Here is an 18,771-nt window from a genome sequence, read left to right as displayed (position 1 = left end):
GCAAATGTCTGCCATTGAGTCAATTGGCTGGATCGTGTATATTACCTTCTCCTGTTGATGCTGACATGAGACGATAAATAATCTACAGCAAGAAGAAGCACGAAATGTAAACCGCTAAAAACTAGAGACCTCGCTTCCAGCTACTGCGGGTTGCCGTTCCTTCACTGTATCTGGTTCTCCATGATCGACATCGTCCTCCGTATCCTTATCCCTATTAGCGCCTCGCGAACGCTGCTTTTTCTTAGGTTGGCTTTCTGGTAACGACGGGGAACCCTCCCTTTTACTTGCTTCTGCGCCATTCTCTGCGTCTTCAATACCACTTGCTTGCTTGCTGAGCCCCTCGAAGATCTGAGTCTCAACAGAGGGCCTAGGTATATCAGGACTGGCAGAGTATTGTGAAGGGAGAGGGGGTTGTTCGCTAGAATCCTCTGTTAGAGTGTCCTTATGAGGAGCACCTGACGTGGGAGCATCTGCTATGGGGGTAGTCTCGATCGCATCACTGTAGGTCGTAGTAGTATTCGTTGCAGTGGGATCGGTCGCGGCAGTGTTGGTCGATACAGTGTCGGTCAATATAGTGTCAGTTGATGCAGTATCGGTTGATGCAGTATCGGTCGATGCAGTGGTGTCGGCTGTAATGGTACCGGTCGCGCAAGTATCTGTCGCGGTAGTATCGGTTGGTGCAGTGTCGTGGGTAGCAGTATTCGTTGCAGCAGAATGCGTTAAATGCGGGGCTAAAGGCAGAGAGGGCGCCTCGCTAGAACCCCTAAGTACGGTGTTCTGATCGGGAGTGTCAGTAGCAGGCAACGCCTGGGGCAAAGGATATAATTCATGGCGTTCCTCAGGTAAAGTACTCATCACAGCAGAATCGCTCACAACAGTGCCATTCGTAGGAGCGTCCGTCGCAGCATGGTCAATAGCAGCAGTATCTGTCGCCGCCACTGTCTGATGGAGAGGGGACGTCTCGCTAGAAACCACAGACCGAGTTTTCTGGAGAGAAGATGCTGGGGATGGGAGGGATAAGGATATTTTGGCTAGTTTAGCCGCTGCGCGTCGTCTTGCCCTTTCCTTTTTTCGCTGATTCTTACTCATCCCGCGGTTCGCATTACCAGGCTTCGGACCAGGCTGCGCACAAGGTACTGCTTCATCAGAGCGCTTCGCCTCATCCCCAAGTTTCTCTTCCTCCAGTGCTTTGGAAATGCAGCCGACGCCCTTATCTTCGCCTGTGGTCTCGACTTGTTTCTCCTCCACATCGATAGGATCCCCGGCATTCCCAACTGACGGGTTCCCACTCGTGACATTCCCGTTGTGATCCTCGCCATTCTTGTCCTGCTCCTTATTCTTGTTCTTGTTCTTGTTGTTTTTATTCTTGTTCTTGTTATCGTCGTTGACATCGCCGCCATCGTCGCTCGCAATCTTAACGGCAGCCGACGGGGAAGGTTCCTGCGGAACAGCCTTTGGCGCGTTCTTCTTTGGGTCGGCAGGCCTTACTTCACGTCCGTTCGAAGCGGGAGTCGTCGGAGCCAGGGCCTTCGGGGCGGCCGCTTTCGGAGCAGTAGTAGGCTTTACTGCAAGGGCATTCGAGGCGCTGGCCTTAGGCGTGGCCGTCTTGGGTACAGGTGCCTCGGGCACGGGCTTATTAAAAGAACGGTCGATGACGCCAAGTTCAACATGGATGAGATCTACAGGAAGAGAAGGATCTCCCCTGTCCTCGGCCATATGGACTTGGATCTGCTGATCAGGGTCGTCGCGGATCTCTACTGGAATTGGTGCAAGGCTGGTGTCTGCCATCTCAACATCCTCCTCGAGCGATGTTTCCTGTGGAGACCCAAGAGGCACTTCTTCCATATACGCATCCGAATCATCATCAGTATGTTCATGTTCGCTGACGGGCTTGTCGGCTGGGAGGCTTGCGATTCGAGTTCCGAAATTGAGGGTAGTTTGTTTTGGATCAATCTCTGCAGACTTGGGCGGCCTGCCTCGTTTCTTCGTTGTTGTTTCCTCGGATGGAGAGGGATTTACTGGTGCTGGAGCCTTTGCCTTGGAGGCCTGCTTAATGGATGGGGAAGACTTCGCTTTCTTGCTGTTTGTTGCTTGTTTAGTTCCATTTGGTGTTTCCTTGTTTGCGGAGTCATTGGTGCCTGTGTTGCGCAGTAAGCTAGCCCAGTGGGGCCCGGCCTTTCGGAACTTGGAGGAGCTGTCATGCTGTCTGATCGATCGTATGTCTGTGCATCTCGAGTCCCATGTTGGATGATCGCCGCCGCAGAGACAGCATTTTTGCTTTTGTGAAGAACAGTTTTTGGTGTGATGGGCCTCGGAACAACGACCGCATCGCACGCTTTCGTATTGGCAGGCTTCTTGGAAGTGATCGGGGAACCAGCAGTTGTAACAGAATAGCGGAGTGCCTTGGGCGGGGAAAGGTCTGGAATGATTTCTGGTTAGTGGTTCCATTGGTCGCGGTCAGTTACAGTAGGCTTTTGAAAAGAAACCTTACATGCAATCATATTGCCTTCCCATGATGGCGATGGGTTCTCTAGAGAGGTGCAGGGCAACACTAAGGTCTGAAGTGTCCAGAAGGAGTCTATCGTATGAAACCCTCGCGGTGACGGGAAGCTCTCCGAACCGCATTTGCCTAGCGATTTGCTTCAGGCTATAGTTCTTCTTGATGAAGAGGTCAGTAGCGATGTCTCGGACCTCGACGGTGTATCGAGGCTCGATGAGCCAACAGTTAGTCGAGAAACTGAATTCTTTGCCTATCGCGGCAGACTGTTTCCGGATTGCATCGTCAGACTCCCATGATTTGACGTCAATCAAAATACATGGGCGGAGGTTGCTGTTGCGATTGGCCACCTTTGGCTTCAGCAGCGTTGCAGCAGAAATGCTTTGCCAGTGACTACCTGGGAGTTTGCGCAGACGTTCACAAATCTTGGAATTGGTCAGGCCTTGATCCTCGATGAGTCTCACATCTGAATCCTCTGCCAGAATATATCTGAGTGTTGGATTGTCGCCAGGAAGAAGCTCATCAGGAAGTGAAGGACTTCGATTGAGAAGTTCTTGGAGCTGCGTCTTGATGTCCAGAATTGCATCCGAAGGTGCTGTAGTGGTCATATAACGGCAAAGGTCTCGTACCTCATCTTTCAAAGCGTTCAGCTCGTCGGAGAGTTTTGCCATGACTTGTTCAACCTGCTGGAGGTTCTTTTGACCGTTTTGGCAACAATGTCGATTGCCATTCGAAGGGCTCGGTCCCCCAGCAACATCGCCCATTGCGAAAGCGTCAAAAGTGCCGTGTAGTAGATAAGACAATCAGACTTGTCCCGTCAAGAGACCAAAAAAAAAAAAAAAAAAAAAAAAAAAAAAAAAAAAAAAAAACGTTATAAAAGAAGACAGAGTAACAAACCATGGAGATACTTAGCGAGTAGAGGAAGACAGTCTCTATAATTATTGTCATAAAATCTCCAAGCTAGAAAGGTCCTCTTTTGCCAAAGTATCTACTCGTTACTCGCATGATTATACGCACCATCTCACCTTACACGTCTCTATTGGCAACGTTCTAACGTGCGCGCAGCAACAAGGTTCATCTCCATGTCAATCTCCGGAATCTGCCGCAAGAAATTTCACCACGATTTCTAGCGGCGTATTCTTTTCCGCTCTATTTCGTGTTATGGTGTGAAAATAGCGAACGTTCAGGCTCCAAGAATTAGCCGGAGCTATTCGGATAGTCAAGGACATGACCTTGTGCTGCCCCTGAACAGATGCGAGCTTATTACGGGGCCGATGCGAGCTACCTAGACAAGGAAATCCATGTGCGTCCAAATTTGGAAAGCCGAGATTCAGAGGGAAGTCACTTCAATGACAAGCACAGTAAATCAATAAAGTTTTGGCCCCTTGATTGCGGGTTGTTGCATAATTCAGGCAAGTTAGGCGAAGTTTAGAGCCCCTTTGGGGAGGGTAAGGCACCTACTTGTTTCGCAGCCTATTCCAGAGTCAAGGATCTCTTGCTCCCATTTGATAGCAAACCTGTTCGGTGAGACAGGACAATGAGTGATATTGCACAAATAATCCCGTCAATGTCAAGTAAGACACCTACGTTGAATCATCTGTACGTCGACCCCATTGCCTTTTATCGTGCCTTCACCAGAACCCCTGGCAGTGGATGAAAGGCGCCAATAAATTACAGGCCCGCCTCGTGCTGTGATGTATAAATTTAGGCTCCACCAGTACCCCCCCCCTCTCTGGCATGGAGCCCAGCCCGGAGATGTCGGGTCTTGTCCAGCTCTCTCTGTCGTACCTACCGAAGTACCTAAGTTAGGCAATTAGTAGGTACCTTAGAGAGGCAACTGTACAGACAGAAGGCCCTCCACAGACTGTCCATCCTGTGACTTACCTTTGACTGCTGATAGCGGTCAACTCATAGTGGAGAGTACCTTATCTTGTGCTACTGTTTGCCCGCTCCATATCATTTCACTACCTGAGCTTTCGCGATTCAGCAACAGAAGTAATTGCAGTCTCTCTTTACAATCTTTTTATTCTGTATTATTTCGCTTCTACCCTTTGAAGCTCTCAGTGCTGTTTCTATCGCTACGTAGAAAGCGTACTCTCATTGTATTCTTCGTTTTCTCCCCCACCTCAATACCTCCAGGACGGCTGCCCTCCCAGAAGCCCTCCAAAGGGCAGCCGTCCCTCGTACCCTTTGCTCCCACTTCTGTCCCTTATTTGATCTTTCACCATGGCTTATCATCGACAAGGCCGAGGCGGCGGGAAAAATAAGAGCAGAAACAAGACCAAGAGTCTGGGAAAGCCCAGAGGATCAGGGGGGCCTGATCAAAAACCCATCGACTGGGATGGTGAATTGCGCATTGTGCAAGCAAATTTGATGCAGTCGGGGATGAGATTTCGCCAGATCATGAGTGCTGAACACTGCGGACTCAATGGCCCCGGTGCGCATATATTGGCTCTCAGCGATCCAACCAAAGAAGTCGCCTGGGCGAGCAGTTTCGGCTACCATTTGGTCATTGACTCAGACAGACCGCTTGTCGAAGGTGATAACCCCAACGACAAGAAGCTTATTCGTAAGATGGCCAAGCAGAAGACGAAGCGATTACTCAAAGCACTGCACGAAAAAGTCAAAGAAGACGAAAAGCCACCCCACAAAGCATTTACTTTGTCCAGAGTCCTCTTTTGCGTTCACAAGTCCATTCCACTAGATGCCTGGCGCGTCGAATTCCACGAAGACGCCAATAAGGGTTTTGCCGCCACCCTCTACCTGAGAACCACTTTGGGCGAGATATCTATTCACAATGTTCACAACCCCAACACCGATGAGGAGAAAATCACTATTGATCCCCTGGTTCGTCGAGCACGCGCTTCTGACCTCCAGCTTATGGTCGGCGACTTCAACCTCCACCACATTCTATGGGCTGGTGCCCTTCTGGGCCCCGGTCGAACATGTCCAAAGGCCAAGGCACTCGTGGAGGGGATGGCGGGAGCGGGCATGAAGCTTCTCACTGAAAGTGGCACCCGCACCTATTCTCGCGGACCATTGAAGTCTTGTATTGACTTGACATACGCCAGTCAGACCATTGCAGCTCGGTGCTTGAGTTGGGGGGTCGACAAAAATCTCTGCTGGGACGAATCTGACCATTTCCCAATTCGCACAGTTCTTGACATCCAACCCCCGCTCGACAATTCTCTCCGCTACAAGTACAGAAAGGCCGCTGTGGGGGGTTACCAAGCAGAGATCCAAGACAAGATGGCATCTTTCAACACATTCGACTTCGAGTCACTACGAGGTCGAGAGGATGTAGCTGACAAGTTAGAGGAACTGGGCGAACAGTTCCTTCGCCACGTCCAGGACGCTATGGATAACCACATACCTACCGAACTCATGAACCCGCCCCTACCGACCGGTCGACCTATGGATCCTAGCAAGCGAGCGACTTTAGAGAACGAAGCGACCACGATCGCCGAGACCCGCCCGGGGTTGAGCGCTACCGAGCGTAAAAAGAAGCGGAACGAGGACTTCAGAGTCAAGATGAAGGCAGGCAGCCGATACCGCCGCTCCCTATTCAAGACAAGTAAACGCACAAATGGAGTTTGGAGTATACTGAAACGAGCCGTACGGAGGGCACAACCAAAGACTGCGCCGAATATGCAACCGTTGACGAAGGATACGGGCAACGTCACGTACTCGAGTGAAGAGGAGAAGCAGACCTGCATGAAGAATAACCTTTGGTCTGACACTTCAGATACATTCGCACCGGAGCTTCAATTCCCCAAGTGGGATCCAGACATACCGCGACTGGCGATGCGACAAACAATAACCGAGGACGAAATCGACAAGTACATCCGGGCTTTACCAAGCGGTAAGGCTGCGGGGACGGACATGATTGGAAATGAGGCCATCAAGCTCGCTCGTGAACAGCTCGTTCCTTTCATTACTCGGTTCTTCAGCGCTTGCTTCGAATTCTCAATCATCCCTCCCATGTTTCGACTCGCTATCACTGTTGTGCTTCCCAAGGCTGGCAAGGATTCCTACAACACCCCCAAGAGCTGGAGACCCATCGCTCTTCTTCCATCGTTCGGCAAGCTCCTGGAGAGAATCGCGGCCGATCGACTCAAGGAAGCTGCTACCACACACTCTCTTCTACCTAAAACACAGTATGGCGCGCCCGGAATGTCAACTACCGACGCCGTTCAAGACATCCTGAAGGTTGTCTATGAAGCTTGGTCGGGGAAGCCAAACAGGCAAACAAGGCGACACTGGTGGAGGATGCTGAGGAAGGTCACACTCATGGGCCTTGACATATCCGCTGCTTACGACAATGTTGACCGACAGAAGCTCCTGCAGATTCTTGCTGACGCAGGCCTACCTAAGTGGTATATCCTTCTCATTCAATGCTTCCTATCCAAACGCCAAACTTCCCTCAAGCTCCCACGAAGCATGTCCAAAGTCTTCTTTGTCAACATCGGGATCCCCCAGGGATCACCACTTTCACCACTACTTTTCCTTTTCTTTACTGCACCGCTTATGGCCCGCATCAACAAGTACGGTGTCAAGGGCGTTACAGTTCATACCTTTGCCTACGTAGACGACACCTATCTTGTCGCTGTCTCGAACTCCTACAATTTGAATTGTCAAGGACTTGAGGTCGCCCACGAAAGCATCATGGAATGGGCTACGGAAGTTGGTATGAAGTTTTCGCCACAGAAGTACAGTGTCATGCACTTTAAATGCCCAATCGACACCGATCCCGATTGCAAGTTACTGCCAAACATCCAAGGCCTCAAGGACAACATTTCATGTTTGAAGGAGAAGGTCAAAGTTCTGGGTCTCGTACTCGACCCAGGCCTCACATGGGAGCATCATATCACCGACATTGAGGAAAAGGTGGAAAAGTCGCTCAAATATCTGCAGAAGATACTCGGATCAGTCTGGGGAATGACGGTCCAGGCCGCGAGAAAGTTTTTTATTGGTAAAATCAGGTCCAACATCGCTTACGGCTGCGCGGCTTGGTTCATTCACAGCCCCGGCATATCGCTCCGATGGTCGCTCAAGCGCGAGCAGATCCACCGCCTGGAAATGCTTCAGTACGAGTGTCTGAAACAGGTTTCCGGCGCCCTCGGCAATACCTCCCAGCGGGTTCTAGAGAAAGAGCTCCACATCGAGAGCGTTCGCGTTTTCCTCCGTCGCACCATGCTAGCTGCACGGGCTAAGAAGCTGAAGATCACCACAAAGTCGTCAAATCAACACCAAATCGAGGACGTCTTTATTCGGTCATCTTCAGCAGCTTCGTACCCCACTGCATACTCTATACTTAATTTCCAGGCACGGAACTGGGCAAATCAAGCGAAAAACGAAATAACCAAGAAGAAAAATGGCAGCGACAAGAAATTCTTCGCCATTTGGCGCAACAAGGAGAAGCGGAGCGCTGTCATCAACCGTCTGGCTCAAAAGCATGCCACTCGGTGGAGCTCAGAGGTCTGGGACAACTACCGGCGGCAGCGAGCTGCCCGACACCCGAAACAACATCATCCCCTGGCCTTAGAGGAGGCATGGGGTCCCGAGAGTCTCCGTTACTACAACGGTCTATCTCGTGGCCAAAGCACAATGCTTCTCCAGTGTCGCACCGAGTTCATTGGCTTGAACTATTTCCTCAGCGGAATTGGCGGGAAGCGCCAATCCCCCCAAGCGCATTCGCAAGCTCCAGGTACAGGCTCAGCTGAGTCTTCAGAGGCTCTAGAGTCCATCGCTGCTACGTGTCCTTGCGGGCATGTGAGACAGACTGTCTTCCATATGTTCATTGAATGCCCCGATCTCCGCCTCGCGCGGCGTCAATTGGAGGACAAGGTCGGGAAGTTGGACTTTAGGCAGCTACTGACATCGCACGGCGCTGTTGCTGCTGACTGGGCTATCACCCATTTTAAGCTGGCACAGTTTGAGTTCCCTCGTGAGGACTCTCAATTCGCCAGCGATAACACTGAAGCTTCACCTTGCGGAATTAACTAATTACAGAAGCGACTGGGACCGATGAACTGGACCGTGTCCAAGTTTTGTTGACGTCTCCCTTACTCCGCAACCCGGAGCTCCGGACTCAGATCCTTCTCTAATTTAGTAACCACTTTGAAGGCTTTATCTGCATTCATTGCAGACTAGCCTTTGTTGAATCACTGTTGATACTACTGTTTGTTGCCTTGGCAGTAAGCTCCCCTCCCCCAGTTCAGTCGGATCCTTCTGACACTCATCTCCAGTCAGTCATCATTTCACGGGGCGAATGTGCTTAGTCAGGCGAATTCTGTTCAATTGACTACGGCTTCGTTTGCCCGCCGAAGGTAAGTATCCTTTTCTTTCGCCATTCTGCATCTTGCGCCATTGGAACTTACTGATACCGCCGTCCTGCTTATCGCATTCAGGGCTCTTTTGACTTTCGGATAAAACTCTTTCTTGGTACGTAGGCCCCCCGCTCCGGGCACGCGCCCCCAGACTACCTTAGGGGAGGCAAGAAAACTTGAGACCTTTATCCTCAGTGATGAAAAGAGTTAGGTAATTTAGTCTAAGTTTAGGGAAGTCTTCACTGAGCTTATTTTGGCGCCCTCTTCTAAAGTCTCATGTTTTCTTGCCCCCAGAGGCCAGGCTTCCAGCACCAGTGTTCATTCGAGCTAATGTTTGGCAGCGCACCGAATTTTTCATCCCACAGTAAGCACATCCACTGCTTCATCCCATGCCTGATCATTGATTCGGTGGCTGATTGTTCCGGGCAGCAATTAACTTTGACAGAATTTTCCAGGCGATTCCATCGCGCACGGTATGTCCCCATGTCCCTAAGCATTTCAGGGTTACTTTAACTGATCGCACTGGAATCCTTAGAACTCCAAACGCCACTCATGGAAAGGTCCGTAAGGTTCTGCCCCTGCCAAATAAAGCTGGTCTTCTGCCTCCTTCTCCACCATAAGCCTGAGCTTACTGCTTGCGGCTAATTGCCCGCTTGTAGTCTTTGGTGTAGTCTATTGATAGACTAATTGTGTTTTATACGAGTTATCCTGTTTAATCGAACTTATTACTGACAGTTTCATTTAGCGCACCTCCAGGTTCGTGAGGATCACGCTCGCGAGATCGATGATCGTCATGATCCAGGGGCTGTGATAGTAAGTACTATTAGTTCGTTCAGCCAGCAACTTGACTAACACTGCTGCTCCAGGGTCCTTAGTTCATCGATCCAATGATCTGTTATTGGGCCTGAGGTATCAGCATACCGCTGCTTGATGCTCAGGAGCAGCATCTCACTTTGGTACCAACTTTGGATGGCGTTGGAATCGGGGTCTAAGCGACAGAGCATCTTATACTCAAATCTGATTAGGCGTAAGTTATCCTCTGATACTGAAACTTCTTAGAACTAATATAACTGCTTATTTAGTGAGCAACTGCTTATCTGTCTGACCATTACGGCTGATTGCAGATGCCTTCCTTGCTAGCTTCTGCACCCGTGTTCTAGCCCTCGGGGTCATACCTTGGATAAGGTCTGCAATGTTATCATTGCTGATCTCTTGGCTATAGCCGGGCGGGGGCGAGGATTGTATGCTTAGTCGGTTGAGTAAGTATTTTATGGGCCTCCGATTTATATTTTTCGTGTGGTCACTAATGGGTGCCGTCTGAATAGCGGTTTGAGGTTGCGGGCCGTTCGGGTTCGACATCCTGACTATGATTGAGGTCAGCGGTATTGATCCAATGGTATGTCATTACGCTCACAAATTCAAGGTCGGATGCTAACCTCGTGGAGAAGTAGTCGGGGTGGAGAACTTGCAGATGAGTAAGCGGTTGCCATATTCTTGAGGTGCCAGTCAATCTAACTTCTAAAGCCCAGGCTTGGTTGGTTCCTTGATGATTTTGCAATTGTCGCGACGAGTATGTAAGCTATCATGTTATCATCGGAGAGGTCAAAGGCTGATTCCTAATTTTGCAGCTTTATTAAGCGATGGATGGATTAGGAAAGGTCAAGGTTGTGGGGGAGTCGCAGACCCTGTCAGTCGGTAAGTACACTTACTCTCCTCGCTTTCGCATGACACTCGCTGATACGTAGATTGCCTTGAAGAGCTTTTTTGTAGCTCTTCAGCTGGTCAGGCGACGTGTTCATCTTGATTAGAGTTGCTTGAGATGCTGCAGCCTAAAGGTAACCTTATTGATTAAGTTTATTGAGATTTCAGTCTGGCCAGAGACTTTATGGTTGATACTTTTGTGGCTGTTATTGGAATATCTGGGTCCCATTTATTGGTCGTTACTGGGTCAAGGCTATAAAATAAGGCGTGCTGTGCCCACAAACTCGTATGTAGGGAGGTTGGTGGAATGGTGGAATGGCGGGGGGGAAGGGGGAAGGAGGGCGAAGATGGAGGAAGGCTGACATATGGATGGATGAAGGGGGATACAAAAGGATGAATAACAAATTCATCAGCCTTGAAGCATCTCAAGCGACAGTGCATGGATAAAATTTGTCGCTGATGGCTTCAATCCTTCAAGGTTCGGCGGTGACGTGGACTTTGCTCCGTTGCTAGAACTCTAACTCGCGCAATGAATGCCCTATAAAACCCCCGCGGCTCCCTCCACTTTATGCTCCCGACGCTTTCACTCTCACGAAACCCAAGAACTTGTCTCTGCCATTTCAGTTCGGATAACACCATGTCGACCAAACGCTGCTTCCTCCGTCTCCCATCGGAACTGCGACTTCACATCTATCGCGACTACTTCCAACTCGACGGCGGATACGTTTACGACGCGAAATCCGACAAGCTCAAGACGAGTGACGATCAGCCGATTGACCTCGCCCTCATGCTCACCTGCCGTACCATCGCCGACGAAACCAGGGGTCTCCCGTTATCCCTCAACGCGGTTACCTTCTCGACAATATATCGCGAGGATTGGCGAAGTCTAGCTGGCTGCTTCAATGTTGTTACCACGTACTATCGCCACTTGCAGGCTGACTTGGTCCTTCATTTAGCAGAGGTCATGACTACCGAGATGTATGGACAGTTCGCTCTGAAGTATCCCGAAGTTGCGAACCAACTCGAGGCCCTGTCGAGAGATCATCGGCTTCGTTATTTGGATGAGAATAGTACCAATCTCAGCCGAGTGATGGCTATCGAATCTGCATCTGGTGCTAAGCGAGCACGCATCGAACACTGGAGGGGCCGTCACTGCTGTGTCGTGGTTCAAGACATCCTTGCTCACGTCAATGCGGCTCTAAAGTGGACAAATATCGGTTATAGTAGCTTCGCAAGCATTCATCGTGACCAGAATAACAGGGGCCATCCATCAAACACTTGGTTCGGCGTAGAATCGGAGGTTCAAGATGCTCTGTCTTATTGCTTACGGCTGATTGCAGACAAAAAGCCGGCCCAGTTCGCGACTCACCTTCGCGCCATCTTTCCGCACTGGACTGGACCAGACATAGTCCAAGACTTCTTAAATCTTCGGTTCGATAACTGGGCTATTCCATCCGAGAGGGAGGTGAAGAATGCTATTAGACTCTTGGATATTGCTGGGATTTGGGAGTTTCCAGACAAGTGGCATTACCCGCCCCCTCCCCCGGCTGTAGACGATTTGGGAGAATACCCTGGCGACGAGTTTGACAGCGATTATGTCAGCGACGACGACCAGGATGACCAGGATGACCAGGACGATGAAGACTATGAAGACAATGAAGGCGACATGCAGGTTCCCTCTGGTCTTCATTGCCGAGAAAAGATTCGATTCTCAGCCACCGCTAGTGCCATCCGCTTCCTGAAACGCATTCCAGGCCAACGCACTGGGTTAAAGCATCTCGTATTGCACGAAGACTTTGATTCAGTGAACGATCCGCATACCCACGCCCGCGGTCTCGCTACTCTCGTCAAAGAAAACCCCCCGCTACAGATTGTCCGTCGCGTTAGCATGCTGGATTGCGTTATAGGAGTCTCGGGTTCGCCTAACTTTCTGGTACAGCATTTGCAACGTGGTGAGAGAATAACAGTGGCACCCTTGTTTTCCCTTTCTCGCGACATTGGCTACTGGATTAAGGACGCGCTCGTCATGAAAGACGTAGGAATCCCTGCCAAGTCTTTCACTCTCCATCTCGAGGCAGGCTCACGCCAGGACTTCTGTACAGACCTCCTCCAGCGAATAGTCCATCGAGATGTCGCATGGTGTCGATCATACAACCTGAAGCTTGAGCGCGGGGCATTCATTCATGACGAAAGGAGCAGTAGCGACATTCCCATGATGATAATGCATGGCGAAGACCTGGAAGCTATTGATGAGCTAGTGAACCGGACCTCTGGCGTCTTGTCTGCCGACTTCAATACTGGCGTCGCGTTAGATGCGCAGGCCTTGGCAAGACAGACCGAGCACATCCACGGCTCCAACTGGATCTCGCGATGGCGTCTACGACTACGAGATGGCTCGCTCTCATTCGCCGAAGAAAGGCCCCCAGAGCAGAATTATGACAGGTTGGATGATATTTTCGAGTTTCAGACTGATGAGGGGAATGCTGTAATCAATCTGCAATCCTGTAACCGAGACGCTTGACGGAGGAATATAGGTAGGTTTTTCGTAGTAACTTTTGTATATTGCCGCGCGAGGCTTTCTGCGGTACAGTACATCACAGGTAGGTTGTAGACAACTTAATGTGACATATATACACCCAACGGTTCCCTACCGGCGCTTCCATTCCGCGACAAACCTCGTCTTCATGTGTCTCGTGTCTAAGGCCGTTATCGACCATACTGTATTGAGAAAGACCCCTTCATAGTTTCCCGGCTGTCGCAATATCACCAAGCCTCTTATTCGGCATAAGGAGGACAGTCTGGCTTTAGCATGTATATCACGCAGCACTTAAGGGACTGTGAAGATAACTACCCGTTGGTCTCCCACCCCGGCTCGCACCAACGGGTAGCCCTTCTAGACAAGGAAAGTAGCCACAGTAAGTCACTTATATAATTATAGACATACTTAGTAGCTGGCTCAGAGTTAAACATGGATCCCACGCCTAGTGGCTCCTCCACATTTACTGCTCTTGAAGTTTTTTTGGACGTCGCAATTGAATGGCTGATGATGTTCTGCAAATGCCGCAACGCGGTGTCTTAGCGCGTTGCAGTCGTTGGCAAAGTGGCTGGGGTGTGCAATCTTTCCCTTGAAGCCAGGTCAACGGGGTTCATCTTGGAGAAATTTTTTCATGTCATAGACGTAGCCCATCTTTCAGTGAGCGGCGAGGTCGGCTATGTAATGAAAGGGAGCGTGGAGCAGCCATTCGCAAGTTGAATCATATTTTCCAGCTTCTTAGGGAATGTGATCTTCATTGTCCCAGTCAGCAAACGATGTGATTCTGTAACTTTGGTTTCGGTTGACCTTCTTGTGGCGTCGACTTTTGTCCAGGGTCCGTGTTAGGGTTGGACTACCTGCGCGAGCTCAATCGAGGTATGCGTCTTCAGCTTTTGACGGGAATCCTATTCATGGTGAATTTTGACCATCACGTAGCCATTTTCGGGGTTAACAATTGGGCTTCGTGTTTCAGCAATTTGTCCTCATCTGGGTGTCGAGGTCTCCGACACAAGAACGAAGTGTCCAGTGTCCTGGCATGCTGAATTTTGCCCCGGTTCAGATGAAGTGCTCATAAGCTCCCGTTGAATACTGGCCAGTTGTTGATGGAAGTGATAAAGACTAAATTGGTAATTAAGTAAGTCGTCAACTGATACATTTGCCCATTCACTCTTGTCTTCAACAGCCTCTAAATTTGCTCCGGTAAACACTGTAGACCAGCACTGTTGCTTACATCCGCATCACTGTCTGTCTCGTAACGCTTTCGGTCACTCCACATGGGACGTCGGCAGGCCCAAATGCTGGCTCTGCCGACATCATTTGCGGCTGTGATTCGTCAGCTTGAACCATTTGGCGACCCAGTCTGAACTATTACCTCGAGATGAACCCTGTCAGGCCTCTTGTCCCAACCGAACCGACAACAATCGGCGGAGCGGCAAAGTCAACAAGAACAAGTCGTCGCGAACCCTGGAGCATTCACAACCGTCAAATACGGCCGAATCTTCTTTTTATTCATCGCTCCATTCCCAGAGACTTTTGGCATGTGGAGTATCAAGTGGTGTCAATCAAGAGATGGCTGCGACGCTTTTTCTCCAGACTCAACAGGGGCAGATTGCCATCCATAATGTCTACAATGTGAATCGGCCCGCGAAGGACGGTCGACCCAAGAGACATATAAATGTCAAGGAACTCGTCAAGGACACCACGCGTGATACACTCAGCATCGTGGTCGGCGACTTCAATCTTCATCTCTCTTTATTGGGGGGGGGGTGGGGGGCGGGGGCGGGGGCTTTATACAAATCGACCAATTATACTCCAGCTGCCAAAGCCCTCAAGGATGATCATCAAGGCGAATATGGCGCTCTTGACCAAGCCGGGCACTGTTACTTGCACTAGAGGTAGTGGCAATGACCATTCCACAGCCTCATGCATCGACCTCACCTTCATCAGCCCTGCCTTGCTTCCTCAAGTCAAGCATTGGGGAGTCTTTCAAGACAACCCTTGGAAGCCGAGCGATCGCCGCCCTATAAGTACAATCCTGGACCTGAGGTGTAGTCGAGATGACAGTAGGATCCAGCTCTGGAACCGTGTCAACAGCAGAGCTTTCCTCGAAGCTGTCGCGATGGGTCTTTGTCAACTCGATGACATGCCACTGGTCTATTGTCAAGACGTGGATGCCTTTGCATCAACACTCATCCAGATTATTTATGAGGCTGTACAGAAGCATGTCGACAGCTGTCTTGCAAGTCCCCCTCCGCAACAACACCTGCTAGATCCTCGCCTGCGGAACATCCTTTCAACTGAGTGCCTCTCAACTCCCACGGGCCCCGATATTTGACTAGATGACCACGCCAAACATATGTAACGCTACGACCAAAAGGTTTATTGCAAAAGTATTGGCATTAAGGCACTCTGGATGGCGACTTCGATAGGCAAGGCGCAATGCCAGCCTCGAAATGTCATCAATATGCCTGCACTTGTCTATAACCGAGATACGTTTGCTTCAGAGGAAGAAAAGCAGAAGTGTCTCCGCCATTTCACCTGGACAGCGATGAGCGACTGTGCCCCTTTGGAAGTTCCCTTCCCAGACCTCAGCCCTGATCGGGAGGAGCTCGCAATGGATTTGGTCTTGACGGAGCTTTTGATCATTGCCAAGATCCAGAAGCTCCCGTCAAAGAAGGCCTGCGGGGAGGACAAGGTCCCCAACGAAGCCCTCAAGCTATGTCGCACGTTGGTATCACTTCACATCGCTAAGCCTTTCAACGCATGCATCAGGCTTGGCTACCACGCGGCAGCCTTCAGGAAGGCCGTTACGGTGATGATGCCTAAGGCTGCTAAGCCTGCCTACAGCCATCCAAATAGCTAGCGACCTATAGCATTCTTATCATGTCTCAGCAAGCTATTTAAGCGGTTTCTTGCCCAACCGCTCCATCGTTCCCAAACTACCCCAGAGTGTCTCAGACCCTTTCTTCATCAACATTAGCATCCCCCAAGGATCCCCGCTATCCCCCCTACTCTTCTTGTTCTACACGGCGCCATTGCTTCTAATGCTAGCTAAAGAAATCAAGAAGCTGGATTGGCCAAATGTTAAGGTTCGCGTCTTTGCCTATATAGATGACACTTACATCATGGCTATCTCCCCCTCCTATGAGGGGAACTGTTCCATCTTACAGGTATTCCACGATCTAATCATGGAGTGTGCCAAAGACGCTCATCTGCCCTTCAATCTGGAGAAGTCCCTGGTGATGCACTTCCAACGCGGAGTGAGTGACGCTAAGCAGAAGAGTGACGAACCGAAACGCAAGGACGTCGGGTTGACTGACACGCCAGAGGTTGAACCCCCGTGCGCGCTGCTGCCCGACATCGATGAGCTCAGGAACAACCCAGAATGTCTTCAGCAGGAGAAGCTTCTGGTTCTTGGGCTTATACTGGATCCCAAGCTGTCATTTGAACACCACTTGACCCATATCGAGGAAAAGGTTGAGGCAGCAGTGAGGTATCAAAGACGGATATCTGGGGCCAACTGGGGGATGACGCTCGAGAAGACTAGGCAGTGTTACATCTGCAAGATTTGGCCTGTCATTTCCTAAGCTTGCGTAGCATGGTTTGTCTGGCGTCTACACAATCCGGGTGTGCCGGGTCTGCACCGCTCATTACCTCCTGGCCAGATAGCGCGACTGCAAAAGCTCCAGTACAAGTGCATCATGCTGTTGTCCGGTGCGATGCGTGCTACCCCACGTTGTGTCCTGCAGAAGGAGTGTTTTATTGACAGCATCGAAGTTTTCCTTTACCGCATGTCGATGTCTTGTTGCGCCAAGTCTTTGAAGGTGCGCCCTCACGACTTCTGGTTCAACAAGCTACCCGAACACGACGAGATGGACGATTTCATGAGAAGTTTCACGACTACAACGAAAGCGCCTTCGATGTCCTCAATCGCGGGGCGCGGGTGCTAGTCCAGCAAGCCGGAAAGCGGTTTCAAGATACTTGGAAGTGTCCACCGAAAACAACAGTTCTTGAAGCTTGGAGGAACCCGGTCAACCGCAACAGAGCCATCCGACGACAGGCGATTCGGCAGGCGACTGATTCAAGTAATGGAATCTGGAATGCCAAACGCAAGGAACGAAAAGACAGCGCGACCAGTACTTATCAGCCTCCCGCATACAAAGAGGAATGGGGCGGAAAGAGTTTAGCTTACTACAGAGGTATGACGCGCCCCGAGTCTACACTTGGTATGCAATTGCGGTCTGAGTGTGTTGGACTCAATTGGTACTTGAACAAGTGCCACGTGTTGAGGGATGTCAAGCTTCCTGGCTCCGACACGGTCGTCAGGGTACGAGCTGAAGCTACTTGTCCATGTGGGCACCGTAACCAGACAGTTTATCACATGTTCATGGAGTGTCCTGATCTCCGTGATGCCAGGTTACTGTCGATTCGGAAGGTCAAGCATTTCAGATGGGAGACACTTCTAACAACTAACCTGAAGGTTGCTGTTCACTGGGCCATGATGTATTTCGTGCTTGAACAGTTTGCATTAGCTCGACTAGACTCTATGTTCTATGTCGACTCGGGGGGCTCTTGACCCCCCACACACGAGACTTGGAAGACGATGAGGTTGCCGGACCAGGTTCACCCATAACTCAATCCTTGCATTCATAGCCCTTTTTGGTTTATACCTCCGTCATCTATTCCATTTCGAGTCTTTAGGGTTCCTCACTCAGGTCATTCATCTGACTACGAGGCCCCTGTTTATACTGATGGTGCACTGATGTTTAACTGTAAGTATCTTCACCGTTTCCCTCGCTTCCATTCCGACTGAATGTTGCTCACGCTATTCATCAGGATCTGTACGATTGTGAATTGGTTATGTGCTGTGTAGCGTGATTAATTCTGCCGTCGGTCGCTGTACATGCTGATGGTAAGTCCTCCTTTACCTTTACCCTCTCCTCCTAGTTAACTTACTTATTAGTCATGACTTTAGGTCTTTAACTTTAGGCTCCTAAAACCTATACTAAGTAAGTCTTATCTCCTCTACCTACATATTTATATTAGTAACTGATATTACATTTAATATATTTTTCCTCCAGGTATATCCACTGCTTTGCCATTACCTCCTCCTCCTCCTCCTCCTCCCCGTCTCTACCTCTGCCTCTACCTCGACCTTTACCTCTACCTTTACTTTTACTTTTACTTTAATAAGCTTATTTACTATACTTCTAATATATCTTAATAGAATATTATTAATTACCTCTCTTTTATCTATAAGTTTACCCTTATCTAGCACATCAAGGGCTTCAAGGAACATCTTCTGCCTCCGCCATAGCTGCCCTCTGTTGAGAGCCCATCTGAGAGTCTGAAGGCTCTATATCTCATTCTCAAGGAAGCCTCTGCTGATCTGAGGCTTGTCTTCGAAGGTATGGCCGTACAAGCTGGAGGATCTTACAGCCAAAGAGGGCCAGCTGTAAGTTTATCTATGCATATATCACCTTATAATGTTAGACTGAATATTCTATAGTAACGCGGTCGTCGTCGTCTTCGATCCCCCAACGTGGTCTGATTTCAGCAGCCATAGCTCGAAGCCTATCGCAATCGTCCTGGTTACCGTTTGCAAGAGCTTGCTTGATCGCGGGGATCACTTTAAGGTCTTCTGTCAGATAAGGCTCGCCGGGGCTGGGTCTCTGCAAGCTTCGTCTGAGTAAGTATTCCTCTGTTTCTTG

General features: G+C 50.0%; 2 protein-coding genes across 2 annotated transcripts; one reads left to right on the top strand and one right to left on the bottom strand.

Moving 5' to 3' along the window:
• Window positions 1–114: 114 nt before the first annotated feature.
• Window positions 115–3,261, bottom strand: J7337_008959 (uncharacterized protein; the record flags this gene model as incomplete). The annotated part of the gene is made up of 2 exons (XM_044826563.1): window positions 115–2,419; window positions 2,492–3,261. 2 exons carry the CDS (start codon window positions 3,259–3,261, stop codon window positions 115–117), a joined length of 3,075 nt encoding a protein of 1,024 aa, XP_044679480.1.
• Window positions 3,262–11,164: 7,903 nt separating this feature from the next.
• Window positions 11,165–13,048, top strand: J7337_008958 (uncharacterized protein; the record flags this gene model as incomplete). Its single annotated transcript, XM_044826562.1, has 1 exon — window positions 11,165–13,048. The coding sequence occupies one exon, from the start codon at window positions 11,165–11,167 to the stop codon at window positions 13,046–13,048; it is 1,884 nt and encodes a 627-aa protein (XP_044679479.1).
• Between the last annotated feature and the right edge of the window lie 5,723 nt (window positions 13,049–18,771).

Source organism: Fusarium musae, chromosome 6 (assembly GCF_019915245.1).
Source record: "Fusarium musae strain F31 chromosome 6, whole genome shotgun sequence".
NCBI classification, from domain to species: domain Eukaryota; kingdom Fungi; phylum Ascomycota; class Sordariomycetes; order Hypocreales; family Nectriaceae; genus Fusarium; species Fusarium musae.
Note: the sequence above shows the minus strand (reverse complement) of the source record. Positions and strands in the feature narration are given on the sequence as shown.